At 34.9% G+C, this 27,473-nt stretch overlaps 1 protein-coding gene across 1 annotated transcript in view; it reads right to left on the bottom strand.

Moving 5' to 3' along the window:
- The window catches only part of LOC137619496 (serine/threonine-protein kinase SIK2-like), a 134,046-nt gene that overhangs the window by 42,339 nt on the left and 64,234 nt on the right, over positions 1-27,473 (bottom strand). Inside the window, 1 exon segment of the mRNA XM_068349575.1 lies at positions 18,555-18,670. Within this exon segment, the coding sequence (XP_068205676.1) occupies positions 18,555-18,670 (116 nt within the window).

The following is a 27,473-nucleotide window of genomic DNA, read 5'->3' on the forward strand; positions in this document are numbered from 1 at the left end:
AACCTTTAAGTAAAATTTCATAATTTTGGGCCGAAGTATACACTTCAAGCGTTTCGATTTCCACGTGAATTTCAAGACTATATACCACACGAAAAATGCTTAAAAAAGCCACGTTTTTCGATTTGCATTATTCTTTTAGAAACAAGAACTCTTGTCCTTCCAGGATATCACAGTCCTTGCTTTCGAGTACCTTTGATGCAACCCTTTCTTAGTCTTTCTCTTCTCTTTTTTTAAACACTTCTAAAATATAGAGACTTAACTTCAAACTCTCAAACTTTACCTTCATAAAGAAGTTTTCTCAGAAATTCCCTCACACATCATCACCTCGATTTTCAGAGATAATTTAAGCACTTACCCAATATGTGTACATATTGTAGTGTGTCGAGATAACAACCTTCCCTAACATGCATGCTGAAAACTGGAATACCAAAATTTTTTGTTACCCACATTAAAGGAAAAAAGCCGCAGTAAATATATATATATATATATATATATATATATATATATATATATATATATATATATATATATGCATATATATATATGCATATATATATATATATATATATATATATATATATATATATATATATATATATATATGTATCGCTAAATACAAAGAGATAGCAAATTAAACTTCATCTTGTCTTAGTCATCTATATTTTTCTTTTATTATGTTTTGCATGTGTATAAATAACTATACAGATGTACGCATAAAAGCCTATTCGTTAACACAGATATGAAAATACAACTGTCTCAGTAAGGCATAGATATTTATCCCTCTCCCTTACCTACAATTCAATCTCTGCTTTCTTAATATTACCCCGGAGAAAATCTATCTACTAAACTGAAATTTTTCGTTTAAAGAAGTTTCAGGAAAGTTTAAATCAAAACACGAGTTTCGGTAGCCACCTACAGCAATGGACATCGCAATCCCCTGTCTCCCTCCCCCTCTGTATGTCTGCCATCCTGCAACTCATCTCTTATGTTCAACGCCCCATGTAGCTCGCATGACATTTACGGGGCTTCAGCGCCTCTTCACACACACGGGCGTTTTCTCAGTTATATCAAGAATGAATAAAGCAAACACAAGTACTGAGGCAGAAAAAAAGGAGAAAAGAGCTATAGTAATTATGTGGTTTATTTTTCTTTAAGTAACGTCAGTCACTATTGTATAAGGTTGCTTGAAAGGTGAAGCACTTCCAGCAAATGCACAAGGGGATTATCGAATGCTTGTTTTATTATTCTTCGAAACAGCAACAGTTTGGTGTCCAAAGAAAGGTTTCTTCTTGGATGATTTGGAAAAGCTCATAAAATCAGGACTTGAAGCAATGAATTCATCGTCTATTAAACCTATGAAAGGAAACATAGAGAATGACATTTGCTTTTCAGCCACGATATTATGATAAAAGAGATAACGTTGCAGCAGATTGCCCAATGCAAAAATGATTAGATTTTAACTAATTAAAAGATACATAAATAGATTAATAGTCACATACTAAATCTCTATCTATGCAGCTGTATATTTATATTCCCATGCATGAGAGAGAGAGAGAGAGAGAGAGGAGAGAGAGAGAGAGAGAGAGAGAGAGAGAGAGAGAGAGAGATGTAATCAATGTCCACAGGTATTATTGGTCATCACCCAATTGGTTACTCTCCCAGCACAGCCCCCCTCCTCCCCCTTCCCAAGCACCCCGTCCCCATTTAGCGTTGTGGTGTCTTCTGGCGTCATCAAAAATTCTAATGACGTCATGGCTCCTTCCGTGCAGGGCCTTAGCAAGGCACCGCACGCGAGACCCGGCAGGGAAGAGAGAGAGAGAGAGAGAGAGAGAGAGAGAGAGAGAGAGAGAGAGAGAGAGAGAGAGCAAAAATCAGTGTTGGCAACACTGCTTTATCTTCGTCTTGTGACCTCAGAGAAATCCAATTGGAGACGATCGATATTAGCGTCATGACATAGTGGCCTTTCTCCGCTTCTTCTATTGGTTGAGATTAGTTCGGGAGTCTACTGACGTCATGAAAATATATACTGTACTCTGCTCGTAACTTCCCTTTTAACAACAACGCAAGGAAGAGCAAAAGAGAGAGAGAGAGAGAGAGAGAGAGGAGAGAGAGAGAGAGAGAGAGAGAGAGAGAGAGAGAGAGAGTAAAATATTTTGGAACAAGCTATATTAAGGAAAAGGGAGTGTTATAAGCGGAGCAATGTCTAAAATACTGAAACTTAACACCAATTATATTCAAATTTTATTTTAGCAACGTCTAAAATAGAAAGAACTTGAAGCAACGGAGAAAAACTAAAAAAACAAATTGGAGAAAACGAAATACAAAGGAAAATCGATAAGTTCAGGGAAATTAGAGTTATCAAAGACGAGATAGAAAGAATGGCGTCACAGAAGTTCCACAAGTTTATAGGCTACATGCGATGACGTCATTAAAACGTGAGTTCGACCTCCACCAACGGCTAAACCAATTCTTAACTGATAAGGGGACATGAAAACTGTAAATTATAAAAATAGCTCTTAGGGTGATTATCTTATCTTAAGCTCTATTTTTTACTTTTTTGGAATGTAAAATTGGATAAAAAAATAACTTAGAGTAAAAATGAATCAATAGACGTCTGAATACTTCTTATAGGATTTAGCAGCTTTATCTGAATAAGAGCAACAGAAATGTCAGTAAGAGCCTATAAAATACAGCGAAGGGGTTACAAAAACTTCATTTACTTAATACAAAATATTTAAATATTGGTGTGTATAATCTTTGGAGGCATTCAACTAAAGCTATACAAACTCGTTTATTTTTCATTTAGTCTTACCAGACAGCAACTTTCATTCCAGAGATCCTGTCAGGATTGGCTTTTCATTTTCCTTTTATTCAAATTTAGAGTTAATGTTTCATATTATCACTGACAATGTTATTCTTGGTTTTAAGTGAACGACTCACGTTCCCATAGGTACTAGAATTTCAAAAATTAAAACACCCGGAATGAAGACATGGAAAAAAGAACAAATTTCTTAGGTTGAAAATAAATATTTCCACGGCTGACTTATTGCACAATAATGATGATGGTGATGATAAATTTTCCCCTAATATAATCAAATCATTAAATGAAGCCATGGCTCACCTATGTCCCCGTGAAAAGAACTGTGGCTTAACTAAACCAAGCCAGACGTTTTGATTTATAAACCAACAAGTTGTTACGCACAAGAGTGTCTTTGAATATTCATAATATAAACACGATATAGGAGCTACTTATCAATAATTCATTTTGAGTTAAACGATATAGGAGCTACTTATCAATAATTGATTTTGAGTTAATCAACATTTAAATACTGTGTATAAGTTTCAGTATATAAACAAAAGTTTTCCCAACACCACCTCCGTCAATACCAAGTATAAGTCAATACACCGACACTCAAGGAAATGCAGATTGTTACTAGTGGTCCGAGAAAACAAACGAACCATAATACCTACTGTAATTTCGATCCCTTTATTATTTTGGTTGTCTTGTTACACATTAAGATATAAATGGTTAAATCGAAAAAGTAAAATAAATATGTCATACACGTAAAAATTGTTTTAACAACGCATCCTACAACACACCAGGCTTTGCTTCCCGCAATAACCTAAACAAAGACAAAAGCAAGACGTTGAAGAAGGAGAGATTAACAAACGTACAAAAGAAAAAAAAAGAAAAAAATGAAACCACTGAAAAACGTTTTTAGGGTCGCGAGGGGAGACAGTACGCCAACCACTGACGTCATTCGGCCAGCCAAAGCAATTCGTGTAAGACGACGACACCCAGAATGCATTATGGTGGAAGAGAGAGAGAGAGAGAGAGAGAGAGAGAGAGAGAGAGAGAGAGAGAGAGAGAGAGAGAGAGACTTACCGGCACACACGGGTGTGTTCGCTCACGTGACCGATACTCCGAAAGAGGTCGTGTGCATTGAGCTAACTGACGTTCAATAAGGTAAAAGCATCTTTTTCCATTCTCTTCTTATTGAGAGCCAACAGCAACTACAATAAGAGTAGAGTCAATAGCACAGTAGGGGAGACAGGAGTAGCTGTAATTTAACTAACAACACGTATACAAATACTATCCAAATCTCAATCCACGAAGTCCTGATCTCAAAAACAAAAAGCATGTGAGCCTAAAATCAATAGCTGGTTTCACTAACAGCTCCGACAACAACAATAATGAGTCAATATTTTACGATGAATAGAAAAAAAAAAAAGAATTTTGAAAGGAGATGCTCACGTGATTTAAGAAGGTCGAGACCGGGGAAAGGACACGACAAAATGTTTAGCAATACATCATCACACGAAAACAGTGAACTTTAAGAAAAAGTTTACAGACGTGAAACTTTTCATTAAGCAAAGGTCAATAATAATGCTTCCCCTTCCACGTATGTTTATCACACACACACACACACACACACATACACACACACACACACACACACACACACACACATATATATATATATATATATATATATATATATATATATATATATATATATATATATATATATATATATATATATATATTGCGAAAAGGTTATGGTAAATAGAATATCTATGAGTTAGGGCGAATGAGAGGAAACCTAAAAAATGCTAAACAGGTGTACCGAAATAGGCCAGGGGAAAGAAAAAGGTCTCAATATATCCAAGAGGCACAATACTTCCAGCAAGGTAAAGATGAATAATACAGTATATGTAAAAGGTTGCCGGCACAGAAGATTCCCCAGCCTTTATTAGTTAAAAGTAAGGCAGCGACTGTTGAGTTCATTTCCCAGCAGCCACCCACTGTTGGAGATAACAGATTTCCAAATACATTTTCAAAAATAATCTCCTTTCATTAGCTCCAAAACTACTTTCGTATTTAAATCATAGGGCCCAGCTATTACGAATTTTAGCCATCTAATAATTCGACTAACACCTGAAATCCAGTTGCCAATTACGAAGCATTTACTCTTACCATGTGTTGTGTATGTGTGTGTGCGTATCTGTGTTTATAACCATTAAGTAACATCGAACCTATGACGATCTAGGAGATAAGAAACCTTATAAATATCGAGCTCAACTTATACTTACTGTGAGAAAAAAAAAATTCAGGTCTATAGCTAATCTTTCTACTCTACACATCTAAACTTAGAAGCCCATGAAAAAAGACGAGACCTCAAATCGTTTGTGTCATGACAAATAATCGATGAGAGAGAACATTAGTTGCCCAAGATATGCCTAACTGCCTCTACAATGCCTTGTCAAGGAAGCCTCCATAGACTGTCACTTTGCTCTTTTAGAAATGTCCCTAAGCATTGAAAATCCGCGGTCAGAGTTTGATGGATCACAGCCATTAAAAAAATAATTGCTCAGGACTCTTGACAGTGAAGTATTTGCTTCCATGTCGCAAACTTAACGAGGTTATCAATTCTTAAGTTTGTTACAAACTACATCTTTACGCATATGGGGGAAGCTGGCTGACATTTCTCTAATTCAGATTTTATTTTTAAATAAGAACAGGACATAATTTCAAACTAATCAAATTGTTTGTGTCTCCCAACTGTCTTCTTTTCTCTTTACGTATTATCTTAACTCTTATTATTCATCGCTATATCATAAGAAATTTAAAATCCCAAGTTGGAAAATACAGAATGAACGAAAAATAGAGTAAACGAACACTCTACGTAGCTGAAAAAAGCGATGTTTCCAAGTATACAATTCCTCCCTCCTCTCAGCTTCTGCAATTGTATGGCTTAGTTGTTATTCAGCTAACAGTGCAGTCTTTCACAAGAAGGGAACAGGGCATTACGTAATCCACTTTTATTTCTTTCATACTAATTATCAAAAATTTTGATCAAATAAACTTGAGTATAAAATTAAAGACAAAAATGGGGATACTTGGGATGTTAGCAAAACTGGAAAGGCGAGTTTCCTGAGCTCGTTAAGCTTTCAATGGTTTCAAATAACAATCTTACTACTTCATTCAAACAAGCGTAACTCTGATTAATAAATTGTTATCTGAGGCTTGTGACTTTACTTATCCCATAAATAGCAACAACAATCAAAAGGGCTCATGATGTGGTATGAAAAATGACCACAAGATCCTCGTCTACTCCGAAAGTATCTAAAGGACAATCTTCAAATTCGCCTCCTCTGGCGTACCCAGACTCATACAAAGCCTGCGTGATTGAAGTTTGGGGAGAAACTGGATACACTTGCCCAGTCGCCCCCCATCCAACCAGTTACTAACGTTGACTGCGCAGATAATGAATAAAAAGGGGCTACCTCCATTCAAGAAGAAAATACTACTTCTTGGAAAATGCATAGCATATCTCAAACATGTTAACAGTCATAAAGATGCCAGTCGTGAAATCATATTACGGGACAAACAGATAAATACTCTTATTTCTTGAAGAATTTTAACAACCAAATTGACAATAAAATAATTATAATAAAGATAATAAAATCTACGATAACAGTAGCAGCAGCAGCAACAACAACAACAACAACAACAACAATAATAATAATTATAATAATTAATAATATATATTCATATTACAATAACAAAATGTTTTGTCATCTGCCGTTTAGCACTGATAATTTTCCTGTTGAAATTCTAGTGCCTTGTGCGCCCAAGGCTTTTTATTACGTCCACCAGTCTATCACTCCTTCATGCTTGATTAAAAAGTCTTGAATACAACACAGGACATATGAAATTGGACGAGGATAAAAAAAAATTCAATATCACAATCCCATAACCCTTAGTTGTATGCCTTCGAAAATCCAAAGCTGAAGTCTACAGTAAGTCAAAGTTTTTATTTCATACCAGTAGGTTAGGAGAGAATATAAATAATTTGAGCGTGAATTTCGGTTCAATATCTTTAGTAAATCATTGATTAAATATATGGTCATCTAAAGTTTGCTAACATTTAATCAAAACCAAGAGACGATCAATTCGATAAACTAAGTTTAACAAAATTCCTACGCCTCCGCCTTCCCAACTCATTAAATCTACACTCCTCCCACAGGTTCTCTCTCTCTCTCTCTCTCTCTCTCTCTCTCTCTCTCTCTCTCTCTCTCTCTCTCTCTCTCTCTCTCCCCGAGCGTTCTCTTGACTCCCCGATGACGTCATAGGAAGCTCGTTACCTGAGAGGTCAAACCTTTGGGATTTAGCCTTAAGGTGATTGGCTGTCTATGGGAGTCTAGACCGATCAGCAGATGAGACATGGAGAAGTTACCGAATGGAGAGAGAGAGAGAGAGAGAGAGAGAGAGAGAGAGAGAGAGAGAGAGAGAGAGAGAGAGAGAGAGAGAGAGGATATATTTATCGAAACTTACATCAAACAACAAAAAGCACAAACACCCACACAAATATATATACGTACACAGCCAGAAAGAAAACACTAAATTAAGTTAAAAGTTGCCAAACATCGAAGGTTTTATTAACTAAAGTTCTCTGAAGTTTGGGATAAACTTGTCTTCACCACAAAGAAAATAAGCATTTAATTATATAATTTAATTCCTTCGAGCCATCTTAGAAAATTTTCATAAATTATATAAAAAAAATGAATAAACAGTTCACATACCGAAAAAAAAATCCTTTTTTTTTTCTAAACGTGAATTTAGAGTACTTGTCTGGGATTTCTTTCTTTCTTTCTTAATTTACGACAATCGTGTTGATTTTCACTTCCTGAGCTTAATGCACGATAACGAGAGAAAATGCAGCCGCCATTCACGTTCAGCTAATGTGATGCGGTTCACATAGAGGAAAAAGTTCCCCAAAACAAATGAAAGGAATGTTGCTTTCCAATTGAACACTAAGGTACGCGATAGACAGATACTTTAAAAAATATCTAAAGTAATTACACATTTTTTTTATCAATTACCCCAGTATTTAACCTAAATGATTTGTAACTTAAAATACAGTTGTCACAAAATGTTTTTTAGGCAATTGAATATTTCACAAGTTAAGCAACATTTTGACATCGTTGTTTTACTCTGGACAGGAATACCATTTCAATGGTTTTAAGTATCCAAGGATATTATGAAAACCCAATTTTCCCGCTATCCCCTTTATATAAGAGACTACCTCCTGAGGTTTATCGTTGTCCTGGGCGTGCTGACATCAAAGAACTTCGTCTGCTGCTCACTCACTAGATCCGCCTTCACTCGGCATTCTAAAACAAACCTAATGTTTCACGAGACCCATTTAACCAGGTATAAATAAGATCCTCCACACATTAACTTCCAACGTACATTTCATCTTACATAAACAAGAAATTTATCGTCTAATGTTTTACAGTGTAGACCAAATTACGTCCTTAATAAAGGAAAATCTTCACAAATTTAATGCAGGCAAAAACACTTCCTAACCCTATTTCAGGAGACTAACGATAAAAATACATATCTATTATTTCATAACGTTCATGTTCCCTCAATATAATTAAAACACTGATTAAATACCTAAAAAAGGGTGACAAACAAAAGGAGGCAAGAAATTTATCCGTATCAATTGAAGTGAATCAGTTGAATTTTAGAGTTAATGAAATTACGTAATCATTGCATTCCCAGCCCAAAAACATCTGAAAAAGCAGAACGAGATTCCCTCTGGATTCCTGAAATAGAAATGGATACCCTTGTCTAAAACAAGAGCTTGGCAGCGCACTTCCTCTGCTCTACCTGAACATTCCTATGGAAATATATTCAACGCTGGAGGAGGAACAACCCCCTACTGAAGGAAGGAATCTTCATAATGAAGAAGGCTCAGTTCGCAAAAACTCTGCATGTGAATATGCCATTTCAGGAGGCATTTCTTTTAACTAGGGCTACCAAACGCCTAGACGATCCAATTTCATCATACAATATTTTTGACGTTATTTTGTTATATCAATAGTATGGCGGAAACCTACACGGTCATTTTTTTTTTTTTTTTTTTTTTTTTTTTTTTTTTTTTTTTTTTTTTTTTTTTTTTTTTTGCTAAATATTACGCAAAACTTAGAATGTCTAGGGGGCGCTTAAGTAAAATAAAAAGATACGTAACATTTTACCACAATTGTTTTGTACGAGAAGGAGGTTTCTCGCCTTCATAACATGTACCCTCTGTACACCTGAAAGACACACGAGAGAGAGAGAGAGAGAGAGAGAGAGAGAGAGAGAGAGAGAGAGAGAGAGAGAGATTTGTAAGTCCCACTACCTCCTTTTTTTCTATTTATTAGAGTGTATGACTATAATAAAGTGCCTCTGGGGGTATCTAAAGCAAACGGACTTTGAGCCCGTTATTCCTAATGGAGCAAATTTGATTAAATGAAAGTTCGGAGATTTGCTTCAAGTTTCTCAACTCTGAAATGACCAATGACAGTGTTCATTCAGAATTATTCCACCGGACTCCTAAAGGCAGTAAATCGTACACGATGGCTGAGGGAGATCACGTAGATTTACTAATGAATTTAGATTTACTTAATGTTTTGAGTCTGAAATCCTATTCCTAATAAAATTTCAACCTTATGACAACACATTGATTCCCAAATGATCATGATAAGGGATAATCTGTTTCCCTATGTTGGTCTAAGTAAGAAATATGTAGATATGAACAATAACAGAGAAAGGGGAGTGCCAGGCGTGACATTTAATAATTGGAAAATGTGAAAATAATAAGTCCAAAATTATTTCGTGAGAACAGGATTCCATAAGAGACATCCCTCAAAACTAATGTAAAATGTCAATATTTCGCAATACTAGACTTAGGCTGATGATATATCAGGTTATGTTCTGGGATGACGACAAACCCTTCTAAATATAAAATTTTATCTCTCTCTCTCTCTCTCTCTCTCTCTCTCTCTCTCTCTCTCTCTCTCTCTCTCTCTCTCTCTCTGTCATACATATACGAGATAACATATTCACCGATACGTTATATCCCATGAGAGCATAGCTTATCATCCATACTGAAATGTTGTCATGCACTTAGGAAGGAACATTATTGATAAGATGGATAAAAATACATCTGCAAAAAGGAAGAGGACAGAGAAGGGAAAAATTATCATTATTTCTACCTGTGGCTAATAATAAAATATTTGTAAATAACCATTATTGAAGTTGATGTCATTTTTTCTTTGTGTGGAAAACAGATATTAGTATATGTAAAGAATGCATACAATAGCTTTTCACGTACAGTTGAATATAATCAGAGAGAGAGAGAGAGAGAGAGAGAGAGAGAGAGAGAGAGAGAGAGAGAGAGAGAGAGAGAGAGAGAGAGCAAAGAACACTAAAGTTCACATGATTATTGAACCAAATAAAGATGTTGAATTATCTTTTTCTCTTTAAAGGTTCCATTGAATAACTGTAGAAATCCTTACATTTACAGTATATGAAAACCACATCTGAGAGACTACAAAACTCAAGAAACAATATTTTCAGACTCGGCTATAATCCATTTTTCTGGGATAGGTAATGCGGACTCATTTTGAAATGTCAAGAAAATTGAGCAAGTGCACAGACGATTATTATGCAGACGAATTTAATGTCAAGTTTGAATTAGTTACTATTAGCCTTACTGAAAGAGTTAGAAGAATATTACTATGATTCTGGGAAAGGTAACATCATCAGCGTTCTCGAATATTTTATTTCAATTGTTAATTAATTCTCTTATTTCCTTGCTTCCTTTCCTCACTGGGGTATTTTTCCTGTTGGAGCCCCTGGGCATAATTATAGCATCTTGCTTTTCCAACTATTTTGGGGCTTAAAAAGTAATAATAATAATAATAATAATAATAATAATAATAATAATAATAATAATATTTTCAGAAAAAGGAAGTGCTAATAAGTTACAATAAACTGCAACTTGAATGGATACAGTAGGATAAGAAAGATAAGCAATAGATAAAAAAAGAAAAAAAAAAGGACCACAGGTCCTAAAAACAATCTATCCAATGGCCGATGCATGCGAGCGATTAAATTCCTCATATTTTCTAAAGGGGAAACGTTGATATACAATTGACTGACGATCCTGGACCGAAAATCTACTCACTAGGACCCCTATGTTTTACTGCTTAGCTGGTTACCGAACAGACTTTTCTTTGCCATTATTATAATCCAATATTTAACTAAACTCCAAGGTGTTACGTGACTCGAGACTTATTCTTGACCTTATTTATCATTAAATAAACAGGTATTATGGAACTAAAGATTGCAAATACCTCGGAATTATTCAATTATATAAGACTGAATAAAGACCTTATTTATCATTAAATAAACAGGTATTATGGAACTAAAGATTGCAAATACCTCGGAATTATTCAATTATATAAGACTGAATAAAGACCTTATTTATCATTAAATAAACAGGTATTATGGAACTAAAGATTGCAAATACCTCGGAATTATTCAATTATATAAGACTGAATAAAGACCTTATTTATCATTATATAAACAGGTATTAAGATTGCAAATACCTCGGAATTATTTAATTATATACGACTGAATAAAGACCTTATTTATCATTAAATAAACAGGTATTAAGATTGCAAATACCTCGGAATTATTTAATTATATAAGACTGAATAAAGACCTTATTTATCATTAAATAAACAGGTATTATGGAACTAAAGATTGCAAATACCTCGGAATTATTTAATTATATTAGACTGAATAAAGACCTTATTTATCATTAAATAAACAGGTATTATGGAACTAAAGATTGCAAATAGCTCGGAATTATTCAATTATATAAGACTGAATAAAGACCTTATTTATCATTAAATAAACAGGTATTATGGAACTAAAGATTGCAAATACCTCGGAATTATTTAATTATATAAGACTGAATAAAGACCTTATTTATCATTAAATAAACAGGTATTAAGATTGCAAATACCTCGGAATTATTTAATTATATAAGACTGAATAAAGACCTTATTTATCATTAAATAAACAGGTATTATGGAAGTAAAGATTGCAAATAGCTCGGAATTATTCAATTATATAAGACTGAATAAAGACCATATTTATCATTAAATAAACAGGTATTATGGAAGTAAAGATTGCAAATAGCTCGGAATTATTCAATTATATAAGACTGAATAAAGATGAAGTTTATTAAAAAAAAATTGATAATTTTCATGATAAACTAAATATGAGAATAATAGTAATCAATCGATTTCGACCTTCAAGAAACTAAAAATTTATCTTAATATAAATTTACTCAGAAACTATAAACTTCGGAATTTGAAGAATAGATTCTGTTAAAGAACTATAAACTTTTGTTTTCAAGTAATTAAGGCCAGCGATCTTTCTCAAGTTTTCCCTTATTACGTTAAAAACTCGTTAGACATTAAGTGAAAAATTTTTAACAGCTAATAACTAGAGGTTAATAAGACTTCGAGTCCAATTTAACAAACTCTTTGAGACTGAAGTTACACTTAGATCAGGACCCTTTGAAATTTACAGTAAAACTTAAGTTTCTCCACAACACTATACAAATATGCATTGCCCAATAATCTCTATCAATGGTGAAGAAATGCAGTTGGTATTTAGTAAACTGAAGACTTTCACTGCATTCTCTTTTCTTTAGTCTTACATACGATCTTATTTGAATCTTATAAATACAATATATTTTTCTTAATGGAGCATTACCCTTGCGAAAAAAAGACTTAGGTATATGGTAAAAGTAAAAAAAATGTTTCTACAATCCCTTTTACAATATCCGAGAGTAAAAACAAAATATAAAAATGGCAAAAATCCCACTAACATTATGAAATATTAATTACTATTCAAAGTGGAAAAAAATAACGAAGTAAACGATGGAAATATGCTCTTGGTAATAAGGCAATGTGAAAAAAAAAATAGGAAGCGAAATGACACGAAGCAGGTGACATTGATCACACCGACCTAAATAGCGTATCGAATATCGAAAGGTCTCAGATTCCTTTACATCACAAATAACTTCATACATTTCGAGACCTACTGATGCCAACTTCGCTCACCATCTTCGGAGATAAAAGTTTAAGAAAAAGAGGAATAGTTCTAAAACTAACTACAGATAGAAAATGATTGAGAATAAATGTATGAGTATATCTACATGGTACCGAATTTATTCAAGAAGAAAATCCGAAAATTTCATTATAAAAAATTATCATCAAGTAAAACAAATATTACGTAAATTCTGAAATTAATTTCATTAAAAAACACAGATAAAGGACAATTAACAAATACTGTATACCCCCCAAAAAATGTATAAGTTTAAAATAATGTATAATTCTAAAATAAGTTTAAATGAACTTCTATTACTGAATATCTGAAATTAATCTACACAAACTAAATTTGACTTTTGTTACAGAACTTATGTAAAAGCAACACGAATAAACTTCAGCAAGAAACTATAAATATACCAGGAGAAAACGAAACTATTACGTAAGAGCCCCAAAGATTAAATTTCAATCTAAACCTGAAACTCTCCTAATGAATTCTGATAAGAAAAGGTCCCTAACTGATATGACGAGAGATAACGAGCCTCTTCAAGTGGGCGTGGTCATATTTTAATCTTATTAAATGGCTCCCACGACGACAAGTCTTTAAATTGCCTATCGAAAGTTATTTTCAATCCGATGAATTAATGGACGCTGAAACGCTTCCTCTGCTGAGTTGGCAATGTGTCTGTTAAGAGTGTCAAATGAAGGCAAAATAACAAATTAATGGAATGGATTCATGAATGTGGCCTATAGAGACCGGCGCTGGGGACTGTGAGGTCATTCAGCAACCAAGGGCAACTGGTGGCCGGGGGGGGGGGGTAAAGTATGAGTTAAAAAGGTTGAACCCAAGATGGAAGAAGAGAATTGGGAACGTAGGTAGACAATATTATTATTGGGCATACATGGCTGACGTTACACAAAGTTTGGAACATTTTTTTTTTTTGGGGGGGGGGTGAGTTTAACTAAAAGAAAATATGACTGCCATAGCAGGGAAAAATAAGTACAAAGAATTGTAAATTTATGATAGTTTACTGATCAAGGGAGAGGGAGTATATAAGGTATCTCTGACAAGGCAAGTGATCTGAGCTGGTGGGAGAGAGTCAGTGAGGAAGGTTAAGTTACGTGAAGTTGGGTGGTATTGCTTTGGAATGAGTATGTGATCTACAGATGCTTCGGAAATAATTATTTCATTTTTTACTCACTAAGTGGGAGAGGCGAAAACTAATGGTAGAAGAGGGGGGAGGATAGGGGGAGGAGTTAGGGGGACGAGGGAGTGATAATTAAAGAATGAAAGAAGGAAAAATAAAACATGGAATAAATTCGATATGTCCTTCAGTATTGCAAAAATAGGATGTGAAGACGTAACTTGCATAAAAATATATAAACCTTCATACAAACACGTGTATTTATAACTCACAAACTTTATGTATTGTTAATATACATATATACATACATACACACAAAGACACACACACACACACACACACACACACATATATATATATATATATTATATATATACACACACACACACAGACACGCACACACACACACACACACATATATATATATATAAAACTGCGCTTAAAATAAAATTAGAACTAATCAGGCAATCCAGTACACACATGGTAATTGTGACATACCTATTCAGTGATATTTTGATACAATCTATTTTTGCATATTTCTTTTGAAATCTATATAATTTCAGCTCAATAGTGACTGCCAGTTATAAATAGGACAGCAATAGTGCCAGCAGGATATTATGTACGTCCTTTCTTACTTCAGTGCAAAATACAAGGTGCGACAGAGAGAGGAAAAAACATAGCCAGCCCAAAACTGTTCGTCTTGTCGACACTTCATGGAGTCTCATCTCAGCGAGAAGGAATTGCCGTAGTTAAATGTTGATGGCGTCACTTGGCATCTCGTACTCCTGTCCATGACGTCAGCAGCCACGTTTTCTATTATTTTTACAAGAGTGACTAGATCAATCCGACTCCCCCAGATTATGTTCACCGCCCCAATTCACCCAATGCTTTCCCCAGTACAGCAGTATGTATCAGCCACGTCCTATTTTCGTCGCAGTTCAAGATTATCGTTAGCGTAAATCAAATGATTGTGAATATATATATATATATATATATATATATATATATATATATATATATATATATAATATATATATATATATATATATATATATTCTATAACCTTCATCTCATGTTATGTAACAGGTATTGTACAGTAAATGTAGAAATTGTTAGGATGAAAAGCATGGAGAGATATTAAACAAAACAGATATATAAATAAATAAATTATCTATATTATTATATTATTATTATTATTATTATTATTATTATTATTATTATTATTATCATTATTATTATTATTATTGGCTAGGCTACAACCCTAGTTGGAAAAGCAGGATGATAAAAGCCCAAGGGCTCCAGTGATAAAAAGAAATAAGGAAACGGCTAAAATAGTGTGCCTGAGTGTGCCTTCATGCTAGAAAATTCTAACCCAAGACAGTGGAAGGCCATGGGAAGAGTTTTTACGTTTCTTAGTGTTGTCAGGTGTATGAGGTGGAGGAGATTGTGTACCGATTACGACAGACTATACGGTTTATGTGTAGGCAAAGGAAAAAAGAACCGCAACCAGAGGTGTATACAATGGAGTACTATCTGGCAAGTCAAATAAAAAAAACTCTCCAGCGGTAGTATCTCAACGGGTGGCTGGTGACTTGGCCAACCTATATATATATATATATATATATATAAATATAGATATATCTATCTATCATATATAAAGATATATCTATCTATCTATCTATCTATATATATATATATATATATATATATATATATATATATATATATATATATATATATATGAGAGAGAGAGAGAGAGAGAGAGAGAGAGAGAGAGAGAGAGAGAGAGAGAGAGAGATTAATAAAAATAAACAACGATTAATCTCCTGGATTATACTAGATGTAGGGACAAGGACACGCAGAAATCCTCGAACCAAACATGCGAGAAATCCCGTAGGTCTAAAAATGTTGGAAAGAAAACGTCCAAACAATTCTGGTTAGAAAGCTTGTCACCTCCACTCGCTCTTCGTTGACGTCATAATAACGATTTCATCTCAATGGACCATGCCAGAGAGAGAGAGAGAGAGAGAGAGAGAGAGAGAGAGAGAGAGAGAGAGAGAGAGAGGGGGGGGGGGGCTGCAACAGTTATACGTACACAGCAACAAGGTCTCAGGTTTGTTACTTTGACACAATTCCCATAGTCGATATTTTTCGACATGCATTTTTGGCTTACAATAATGACTGCTTCCGTGACGCGGGCAGCCACCCCCCCCCCCCCAATTCTGTCTATCTCATATGCGTTACATAAAAACATCAATACTTATGGTATCTCAAGAGAAAAATACCAATCTGACTACGAATACCTGCAAATAGATGATTCGATTTCTGTTACCTACTTATAGTATTCCTGGAGGAATTTGCCTCTATTCTAGGCAAAATATTAGGCTAGTGTATGTTTGTATCCCGAATCTGGAAGTTAACAAACCTATACTTGGCTTTATTCAACAAAGATTTCAAGTAGTTTGGGCAGTTTCCTATGCGGCCCTTTAAATTATCAAAGTCCGTGTTTAATGCTCTTGGCAATAATATAATTTTAGCGTCAATATTAAGAAATAATGCCTTCAAAAACACCTTAGGCGACTTAAGTTTTTGGTGCAATATTTCAATGTTGTACAAATGTTCGTATTTAGTAATATTGTAATGGTTTTAACAAAGAATGAAAATTACTCAATAGAATTTTACCAAAATGACAAACAGGTAAACATGGCTTGGATATACAGTATATGCACGTGAAGATACATACATACTCACGCGACGAGAATTTGTCACTTCGATTTACTATTTTTCTTTCATTCATACTCTTGGTTATAACACTACACTAAATGAATGCAAATAAAGTAAACGAAAAAATACGTAAAATTAGATAACATAACTTCGCCTAAATGAGTTCTAAAAATAGAGTGAATAATCATATGAAACAGAGGAAAAATTAGGAAAAATAAGAGAAAAATGTTATCTCCCACAAAACATCTGGGCCAGAGCCGAATGACGTAATAAGGAGGAAAAGATGTCAGAACCCCCTAGATTATACTTTTCGATTATAAAGGGCCATTCCTACGTTCTTTCGACCCTTAGAAATCGAAACTCTTTCAACTTTTTCCTTTCTTTGCGTTCAATGGCCTTCCCGGCCCTAGAACTTTGCAAAAATGTCTAAAATCTACAAAGAGCAAAATCCTCGGAACACGGATGGGAAAAAGTAGTGTGGATTCGATTCCTACTTAGTTGTTGGCTTCATGGTGTCAAGAAGAGAAGTTTCTGTAGTTACGAGAAGCAATACTCTTGGTAAGGTTGGGTGATTGATAAATAAATCATCATTGATTATCAGAGCATTTCTTATCCTTAATAAAGGTTAAAGGTGTCTGGTTTCAGTTCCAGTTCCATCAGAATAGATACTCACCAGAACGTCAGCCGGGCAAGCCCAACCCCCCACTGTGGTGCCCTACCACAGCAGTAGCCTCCCCAGTAAACAGCTTGAACTCACGGCCCTGGGCAGGGATCGATCTCTTGCCACGCGAATGCGAGGCAAACACGTTACCACTGTACTAGCCAGGATTACTGAATACCTTATATAAGATCACTGTTGATTCCTCTATAGTGGTTTAATAACTATTCACTTAATAAAAATATATTTTGGGGAACCATTGGTCTTATGAATTCATACTTTGATCTTTACTTTTTATATTACGAAAGTGAAGTAGGATGTCGTAACTAGTATAATATAGAATTGCAGATTCATAAACGTTATGATCAATGCCATTTGGGACAATGGATTCTTGTATAGGGGATCATAAGTTCCAACGACGGTGAACTATCACTTTATAAGCAGTGATAGCAACATACCTCGTACACAAATTCTAACCTGGTTTGTGATATGGATACAATATTGGAGTGAGTAAAAAAATTAATATGTAGGGAAAAAATCTAATATTCAACTTGTAAAAATATGGGTGTGTGTGATTTGTAGCTTCTGACCTGAACTGTGAAACATCAGATGAAACTACGAGACTGTAGTCATCAGCAAGACTGTTACAGTTGTTCAGGCAATAATTATGAATGGGTCAGTTTTTAGTGAAAACAGATAAACGTAGAGATTGATTTTGAGATTATAAGAAGGTCCTAGTAAAACATTGGTATATATTCTCGAATAGTATATATATTTTGAAATATAGAAACAGGTACCTTCTCATAATTGCTAATGAATATTTGTACGATGAGATTTGAAGAATTTATGTAGGCAATTCAGGAAATAATAAGACGTACGTATAAGTTTTAGCAAGATGGAAATTTTAAGCAAAAGAATTAAAAAATAAAGTGGTTTGTCAATCACAAATCTTGAGAAGAAAACTGACAAAGTGCAAGATCAATGATGTTTACAATTTCATTCAAAACAATTGAGGAATTTGGCGTTCGCCATAAACCTCTTGGACCTTATTTTCAATGTCTTACCTTTAAATCACGATGAACTATGTGTCGGTTGTGGCAGTATTCGACAGCGGACAAAATCTGCCAGAACTTCCGTCTTGCCATTGCTTCACTCATTCTACCAAACCTAGCTATATAATCTGAAAAGAATAGAAAATATTCTTAATGAGTATGTTCATGAGAATTCATTCCTTTGCATTATCCGTTTGGCTATTCAAAAGGATATTAGTATAATTGACTGGTTTCATACAGATGTGTTTCAAGAAAGTCTTAGTTCTTAAAGTCTATTCAGTCAACACACTCAAATAACTGTTTTATGTCTAAATACAATTCATCTATACAATTAATAGGTTTAATAAGGGTTTAAATATTTCTAGATGAAGTAATATACAAATCTTAAAACTTCTGTCTATATTATAATTTATGTTCGGAAAAGTATGCTCGAAAAAGTAAGCCAATGAAGATATATCCTATTTAAATGTTATGACATTTTACCGTAGAGTTTATCAAGTCCAATTCTGTATACCTCAAATCTAGTCAGATTTTTAGAAAGAGCAAATGAAAGTCTTGTTCTGATCAAAACTCTCAGGAGGAGATTCAGTTTATATGGAATCCAAATCAACTTGGTTAGTAAATGCGGGACTTGAATACAAGTCCCATTGTTTCTTGATAATCCAGCAACAGTGAAAACATGAGAAAAAGAGAACCTAACCCTAGGAATTTTCGGTAAGAGTTACCTTTGGCATTTACATGATATTGGCAATCATATTACTAAAGGTTCACCAAATTTCTCTTAACTTTCTCTATGATGAAACTAAATACAACTGGAAAGTGAAAACTTTGTTCTTTGATGTTTTTAACAATGGTGTATGGCATTTTTTTTTTCTCTTTCTCTCTTTTCCTTTGCCAATAATGAAGTTTTGGCCTACAATAAATTTACATAGGCACAATCCCAGATAGTATGCCATCAATAATCCCCTCTTGCATACAATCATTAAAAAAATTTAAATTTTTTCCTCACCTCAGTATGGACGGTGTATAAAATACACTTTGTGTAATGCGTATACAATACACCCTTCATTCTATATATAAAATGGTCATGTAATTAAATTCTATGAAAATCTCCCAGTGAATGCACCCTAAAACCGTAAGGTAGAAAAGGGAGAAATTACACTTGACCTATTTCATGTAAAAATGAATCCATTTCTAAAGATGTCCGTCTTAACTCTGATCACTTCATTATACATCAAGAACTTTTCCCCTCTGTTCGCACCCTGGCAACAAATAGGGTAGCTAGTAGTAGGTGTTCTCTATGATAATTTTATAATTTCCATACTACATCGTGAAGATGGCAGATTAGGCAATTGCTAGAAAGCTAAAATTATACGGAGGCCTATTTAACGTCACTGCATTCACCAGGTTTCCCTTAATACGAACAAAAACAATTCTATCTTTGTCTACTTTATTTTGCCCCATACTTTTTAGGTACAGCTAAGCAAACTTCTTGATAAAATAAAACTTAGTTACCATGTACAAGTTTTAGCACTTTCCAATTTGAACACATGCAGACGCTTTTAAAGCAACATTGTGAGTAATTTTTGAGTATCAAATAATAATAATAATAATAATAATAATAATAATAATAATAATAATAATAATAACAATAATAATAATAATAATAATAATAATAATAATAATAATAATAATAATAATAATAATAATAATAATAATAATAATAATCTTCAGGCTTCATTGCCCATTGTATCATTACACTTTTATTCAATTCCATCTTATTCATTTTCCCTATGTATCGATGAATGATGTAAAACTTAAAATAGATATTATATGGTCAGGAAGAAGAATGAACTGAAGTACGTAAGAAAGAAAAAACAATAACAATCATACACAAATATATTAAAACCTTAAAATATATCCTGGATTCTGGATGTTTACGTCAGAAAAAAACGTTTGGTTTCTGATTCACTTCCTCAATTAATCTCATATAACTTTATCACGCACCCTCTTTATGAGAAAGAAAAACAGGTATCTATGAACTCTGAGAAAAATCAAGAGGTCACAGAGGATCAGATACGAAGATCAGTTTACTAGCAACCAGGATGTCGGATTATCTGAGGTCGATTTATAAAGGTTTCACTGTATCAACATGTGCGCCATCGCTCATAGTGACTTCTGAAGGCTGTGTCATTGCTACTTGCGTCTTTCTACTATACATACACTTCACTTCAAATAATTACTGCCATTGTTGGCAAGACAATAGTCTTCACTTTAAAGCAAACTGCGTTATATAGGTATGGTTTGTTTCCTTTACCTTTGATAAATAATTTCAACATGTATTTTTTGCACAAATTTTATATAAAGAAATATCCATATGTACTTAAAAGGATTTTGGGTTTTGTCAAAAATATAGTTATCTAAATACAATCCTTAAAGATATCAAGTCATTTCAATCGGCTGAACTATGAGAGTCCCATAAATGGTATTGCCAAGACGTTTGCTCTATAAACCTTTAAACCGCCGACTTAATGAAACCAATATAACTGAGTAACCAATGAGTTCTCAACAGAAATCGTTGGCCATTCATTAGGTACCTAACAGATAATCGACTTTGGTTGGATTCCAGCCGGTCAGACATGCCATGATATAAGGCAAGCAGTCTCACCTCGATTCAATGGCTGGAAACCAGAAGGTCACCGCCCTCTGAAGCAACAGCCTTTCTAAGGCGATGTGTCGATCTACGGGCTTTGTAAAAGGAGTGAAGAGGATGGGATAATAAGTATAGAAAGTAATTAAGTAAAAATTTTACTAGTTAGTCAAAAACAAAAGGAGCATATTTCGAGCGGCATTTGACAAATACAATACAAACTTATTAAGTGTGATAGACACAAGTCTTCATCCCACCAGTAAATATAAATACTCTCGATTAGAATGAGAGTACAGCAGGTTTCATCAATGATGAAAGCATCATATAACTATTGAGTTACAGAGGACGTGGGAGACCGAGGGAAACCTGGAGGACTGGTGATGACGCAAGGAAGGTTAGCGCCGAGTCTAAGCGAGTACTTTATAAAGACTCTCATTAGCACCATTCGTCAACTTTAAGAGTCAACACACTAGATCTGAGTTTTAGTAATACAGCAAAAGTGCTTGATGTGCATGTATAGCTGCCTGACTCTTCTATCTTCACATCTATATATACGTCAAGCAAAATGTTATTAATTGTCAGTGAGAAACTTAAATATTGTTTCGTTATGTGATCGAACCGTTGAAAATTTGCTATTAGAGTGAAAAATAAGTGACAAAGGTTAAAATGCTGAACATATAGCCACCCCATTCTAATACAGATATGTGGTGAAAATCCTAAACGCAAGAGTCAACTGCATTTAGCAGAATGCTCCAGACCTAACTATGCAAAGACAGACACGTACATACACACACGCACACACGCATATATATACATATATATATATATATATATATATATATATATAAAGAGGTAAATGAAGTCCAGACACCAAGCAAAACATGCAGTTAAATCATAATGTAAGAACCCTTACATCAAATCGGCAAACGACCGCCTCAAAGTGTTCACAGAACTCGTCCAACAAGTCATACTAAAGCGGTTCTCTTTGCTGAATGGAAGGATAACGCAATCTCTTCGAGCTTAAATTTTGCATTTCAAATATCATACCCTGCAAATGTCGTTTGCCTCTTGCGTCTTTTATATCAATGTCTCAGACTCTTCTCGTTGTTTTACTGTCACTAAAGTTCGTAAATAAAAAGGTAAAAATGGTATCAAATCATAATTTGTAATTATGCATGCACATGCACAATCAGACATAGAAAATGGTTACATGCAAAGCTGTACAACATCGAGTGGCAACGTGGGCGTGAGGGCTTCATGGGCTGAGGTATAAAGAACATACGCTTCGTCAATGAATGATGCAAGATAAGCTCTTTTCGGATAATATAATGAAAGGGGATAAATCAAAGATAAGTGAATAACGTCTTTCATCAATATATTCCACTTCACACATTCATTCATTCATATTTACGTGTGCAAAAATGTACTTATTTCACATACATGATAAGTTATGTATGCGTTTTGTCTACGATTTTCAGACAAACAACTCATAAGTGTTCTAGATAAGTTCACGCTATTAAAACTATCATACGTAATACGTGACAAAGCATATTCAAAGAACACATTTATATTGATTGTTGCTTCTGACAACTTTCATACAGCCAAGAACAAAGAATTTGCCACTCTCCCCCAACCAACTAAGCTAAAACTACGACCGACACATGAAATGAGTAAAACAAACGCAAAATTAAGCAGACAGACACATAAAATATTGGTGGTAATAAAGGTGATTATATACATGATAGTCTCTCTCTCTCTCTCTCTCTCTCTCTCTCTCTCTCTCTCTCTTCCCAACACTTCGGATGAGACCAACAACTTTAAGGGGACTCATGCGCTCGACTACTACCCAAGCCGCGTGTAGGCGTGGAAGCGCCATTCACAAGTTGGAGCTGCTATATCGCCGTTTCGGACGCAATTAAAAAACCACACCTGGCGTCTTCTGAAACTCCGTCATTTTCACAAAGATCAAAATGACCACCAGTCATGTCTAATAAAGGAGCTGAATCAACGGATTTTCTTATAGGGATTTAAATTAGGCCGCTTATAATTGATATCCCTTGGCCAATGAGAATCCCCAGTGATGACGCACGAAGACTCCCAGCCAATGACCGTGCGTCCTGATGCTACCTTGGAATGACGTCAGGAATATCTACAATCTCTCCTCTCTCTCCTCTCTCTCTCTCTCTCTCCTCTCTCTCTCTCTACATATAAAACATACATGTAACTGTACAGACACAGCGTGTAATCTGGGTACAACTATTCACCCATGAATATACTGTAAAATTAGATTACGTAATTTTCAGAAAGAGAGATTATATATACACACACACACACACACACACACATATATATATATATATATATATACAACAAATGAAAAGGTTAGTAAATGTGTACATAAGTTTAATAATAGCCTATAAATATATATATATATATATATATATATAGAGAGAGAGAGAGAGAGAGAGAGAGAGAGAGAGAGAGAGAGAGAATCTTCTTGTTCTACCTTTACTCAGTAATATCAAGGAATATTTTGCAGTCCATCAATCATAATCTCCTGTCAAGTAGTACTAAATAAAAAGGAGATGATGTAACCACTTGATAAGGTGTCTTGTAACATTCCTTTCAATCAAAGCAGGAACCAAGAGGCAAAAATAACTGGATTATAATGAACAAGAATGGAATTAAAAGGAGATATAAAAGCGTTCATAAAATTATGGCCCATGCCAACCAACAACCCTTCAGTTTATATCGGAAATCTCCACAACTGAATGTTTTACAATAATCTATCTGCTGTTGGTCTTTTATTTCCCTCTGTCCTGTGCTATGTAGATTACGTACAGGTATAACAGATGTATCAAAAAGCTGTAATAATTCGAGAGAGAGAGAGAGAGAGAGAGAGAGAGAGAGAGAGAGAGAGAGAAATTGGTTTGTTTACTATGAAAAGTCGTCTCCGCCAAGAAACGGTCTCCCTAAATTTCTCGTTTGCGTAAATCCCTTTCAGCCATCTGCTAACAGTTTTGCAGAGCAAATCTATAAATATACGGATCTATGAATTCACGGTACAAACTGCCGTGACGCAAGTTATCGTCCTCTATTCTTAGCTTCGTTTAGTTGGGAAATTCTCTCTCTCTCTCTCTCTCTCTCTCTCTCTCTCTCTCTCTCTCTCTCTCTCTCTCTCTCTCTCTCTCTCTCTCTCGTGCAAACTTGCCTAAGCAATATCATTATTGACTGAGGGAAACTTTAAATAAAATAAAAATTGACTGAATTTCAGAGCACGTATCCTATTCGACCATTGCTGTTGATAAAAATAAGGGCAAAAGAATGCTATCGTTAATAATCTTTTTGTATTCTTATCAGACGATGGAATTAAGATAGAAATAAATTAGGAAAAGACGTCAGTAGGTTTATAATGTGTCCTTCATCCATTAAACTTTGCCAAAATACAGCTAGTAAAATATGTCGCTCTATTTATGAAAGTCAGCCAACTGTAGTTGCACAACTTTAAATGGTGACCATGTAATCTCTGTTTTCAAACGCTCGTCTGTGCCGTAGCCTATGTGTCTGTCCCAAATAGCCTCGGGTTCTTTCTTTATTTTACAAACAGCACACTTCATCACTTTATTCATTTTCAAATCATCTTGCTTAAGTTGCCATTTGCATTTTTTTTCTTTTTAAAATAGCATTATACTTTCCACATTAGAATATCTCCAATCAAACAAATACACTTTGATAGTAATCGAAAAAATGCGTTGATAATGAAAAAATAACTGGCGTTCCTCGGGGTAGTTTTCTTGGCCCATTACTTTTCATGATATGTTATTTGGCCTCAAAATCAATCTTGTTGTTTATGCAGGTGATGTTAATCTTTGCACCAATTTAGTTTCTTAAATATAGAACCTATAGTTGCTGAAGCCCTTAATAGAGATGTAGTTCATATTAGTAAATGATGCAAATTATGGGACATGAGGTTGAACTCAAACAAAACTCAAAGTATGATTGCATGCGGGTCAAGGACAATGATTTCTCAACATCCAAAGGGTTGTGGTGGCCTATTTGGTAACGTCCCTGACTGGTGATCCCCCAGACTGGGGTTCAAGTCCCTCTCAAACTCGTTAGTTCATTTAGTATCTGCAACCTCACCATCCTTTTGAGCTAAGGACAGGGGGCTTGGGGGAGCATATAGGTCTACCAGCTGAGTCATCAGGAGCCATTGCCTGGCCCTCCCTGATCCTATTATTATTAATATTATTATTATTTTTATTATTATTATTATATTTGCTAAGCTACAACCCTAGTTGAAAAAGCCCCACCAGGGAAAATAGCCCAGAGACTTGGGGGACCATATAAGTCTACCAGCTGAGTCATCAGGAGCCATTGCCTGGCCCTCCCTGATCCTATTATTATTAATATTATTATTATTTTTATTATTATCATTATATTTGCTAAGCTACAACCCTAGTTGAAAAAGCCCCACCAGGGAAAATAGCCCAGAGACGAAAGGAAACAAGGAAAAATAAAATATTTTAAGAACAGTAACAACATTAAAACAAATATTTTCTATATAACTATAAAAGCTTAACAAAACAAGTGGAAGTGAAACAAGATAGAAAAGTGTGCCGGAGTGTACCCTCAAACAAGAGAATTCTACCCCAAGACAGTGGAAGACAATGGTACAGAGACTATGGTATAGACTAGAGAACAACGGTTTGATTTTGGAGTGTTCTTCTTCTAGAAGAACTGGTTACCATACATAGCTAGAGTGTCTTCTACCCTTACTAAGAGGAAAGTACCCACTGAACAACTACAGTGCAGTATTTAACCCCTTGGGTGAAAAAGAATTGTTTGGTAATCTCAGTGTTGTCAGATATATGAGGACAGAGGAGAATCTATAAAGAATAGGACAGACTAATCGGTATATGTGTAGGCAAAGGGAAAGTGAACCGTAACCAGAGAGAGGGATCCAATGTAGTACTGTCTAAACAGTTAAAGGATCCCATAACTCTCTAGCAGTAGAGAGGGGGCTTGGGCGCTGATCATATATATATATATATATATATATATATATATATATATATATATATATATATATATATATATATATATATATATGGTCAGTTTCTAGGGCATTGTCCTGCTTTCTAGGGCAATGTCACTGCCCCTTGTCTCTGCCATTCATGAGTGGTCTTTAAATCTTTAAGGGGTCAGTTGCCTGATGCGCCCCTTCCAATGCCTTCTATTAAAGGCATCCTCTTCCACCAAACCTCTTCTCTCTATATCATCCTAAACCGTATCTCGCCATCTAATTCTCTGCCTCTCTCTTGACCGTCTCCCACTACCAGGTTCCTCTCAAGCCCTCCTCACTCCCTTCCCAGCATCCATCCCCAACACATGTCCACCTACCACTCTTCTTATTTTATAATTTTCCAATTTTTCACCAAATGATATTCTCATAATCAACCTTGCCAATCTCGTCCCTCTTCTGTCAAACTTTGCTTCCTCTTTTCGTCTTAGAGCCAAGTTTCTGATCCATATATTTACACTGGCCTTATTACTGTGCTATAGATCATGACTTTTGCCTTGATTGGCATTTTCTTATCACATACCACTCCTGCTACCTTCCTCCACTTTCCCCATGCTGGTTTTACCCTAAGCTCAAATTCAGCCTCACATCCTCCCTTCTGATTTATATTAGATCCCAAGTATCTAAATTGTTCTACCTGTTTTATAACTACTCCTCTACTTTCATGCATGATTATCCCGTCCCTACCTTCCTTACTGCTCACCATAGCTTCAGTCTTATCAGCATTTACCCTCAAGCCACCGTTTCCCAAAGTCACTTGCCACTCTACTACCGTTCTTTGTAATTCTTCCTAATTTTCAAAAGTAATCACCAATTCACCTGCATGTAGCAACTCCCACAACTCTTCATTTCTGATTTCTTTACTTAACACATCCAAGACCAACACAAATAAAGGGAGAGGGGGGGGGGATTAATGCTGCCCACTGATGTAATCCAACAGCAACTTCAAAGGTTTCTATTTCTCCAACAGCTGTTATTACTTTTGTCCTTGTTCTTTTATTTATCAAACCATTCTAGCAAACTTCTCCGGGACTTTCCTTTTCCTTAAACAGCAATCCATCACTTCCCTTGGTATTCTATTCTAAGCCTCCTCTAAATCTACAAAAGCAGAGTATTTTTTCCTGTAACTGCCTTACTATAAAGATGGCATCCACAGTCCCTCTCCCTTCATGAATCCAATTGCTGTTTTCCAATCTTT

The sequence above is a fragment of the Palaemon carinicauda genome, chromosome 26, assembly GCF_036898095.1.
Source record: "Palaemon carinicauda isolate YSFRI2023 chromosome 26, ASM3689809v2, whole genome shotgun sequence".
Classification (NCBI taxonomy): domain Eukaryota; kingdom Metazoa; phylum Arthropoda; class Malacostraca; order Decapoda; family Palaemonidae; genus Palaemon; species Palaemon carinicauda.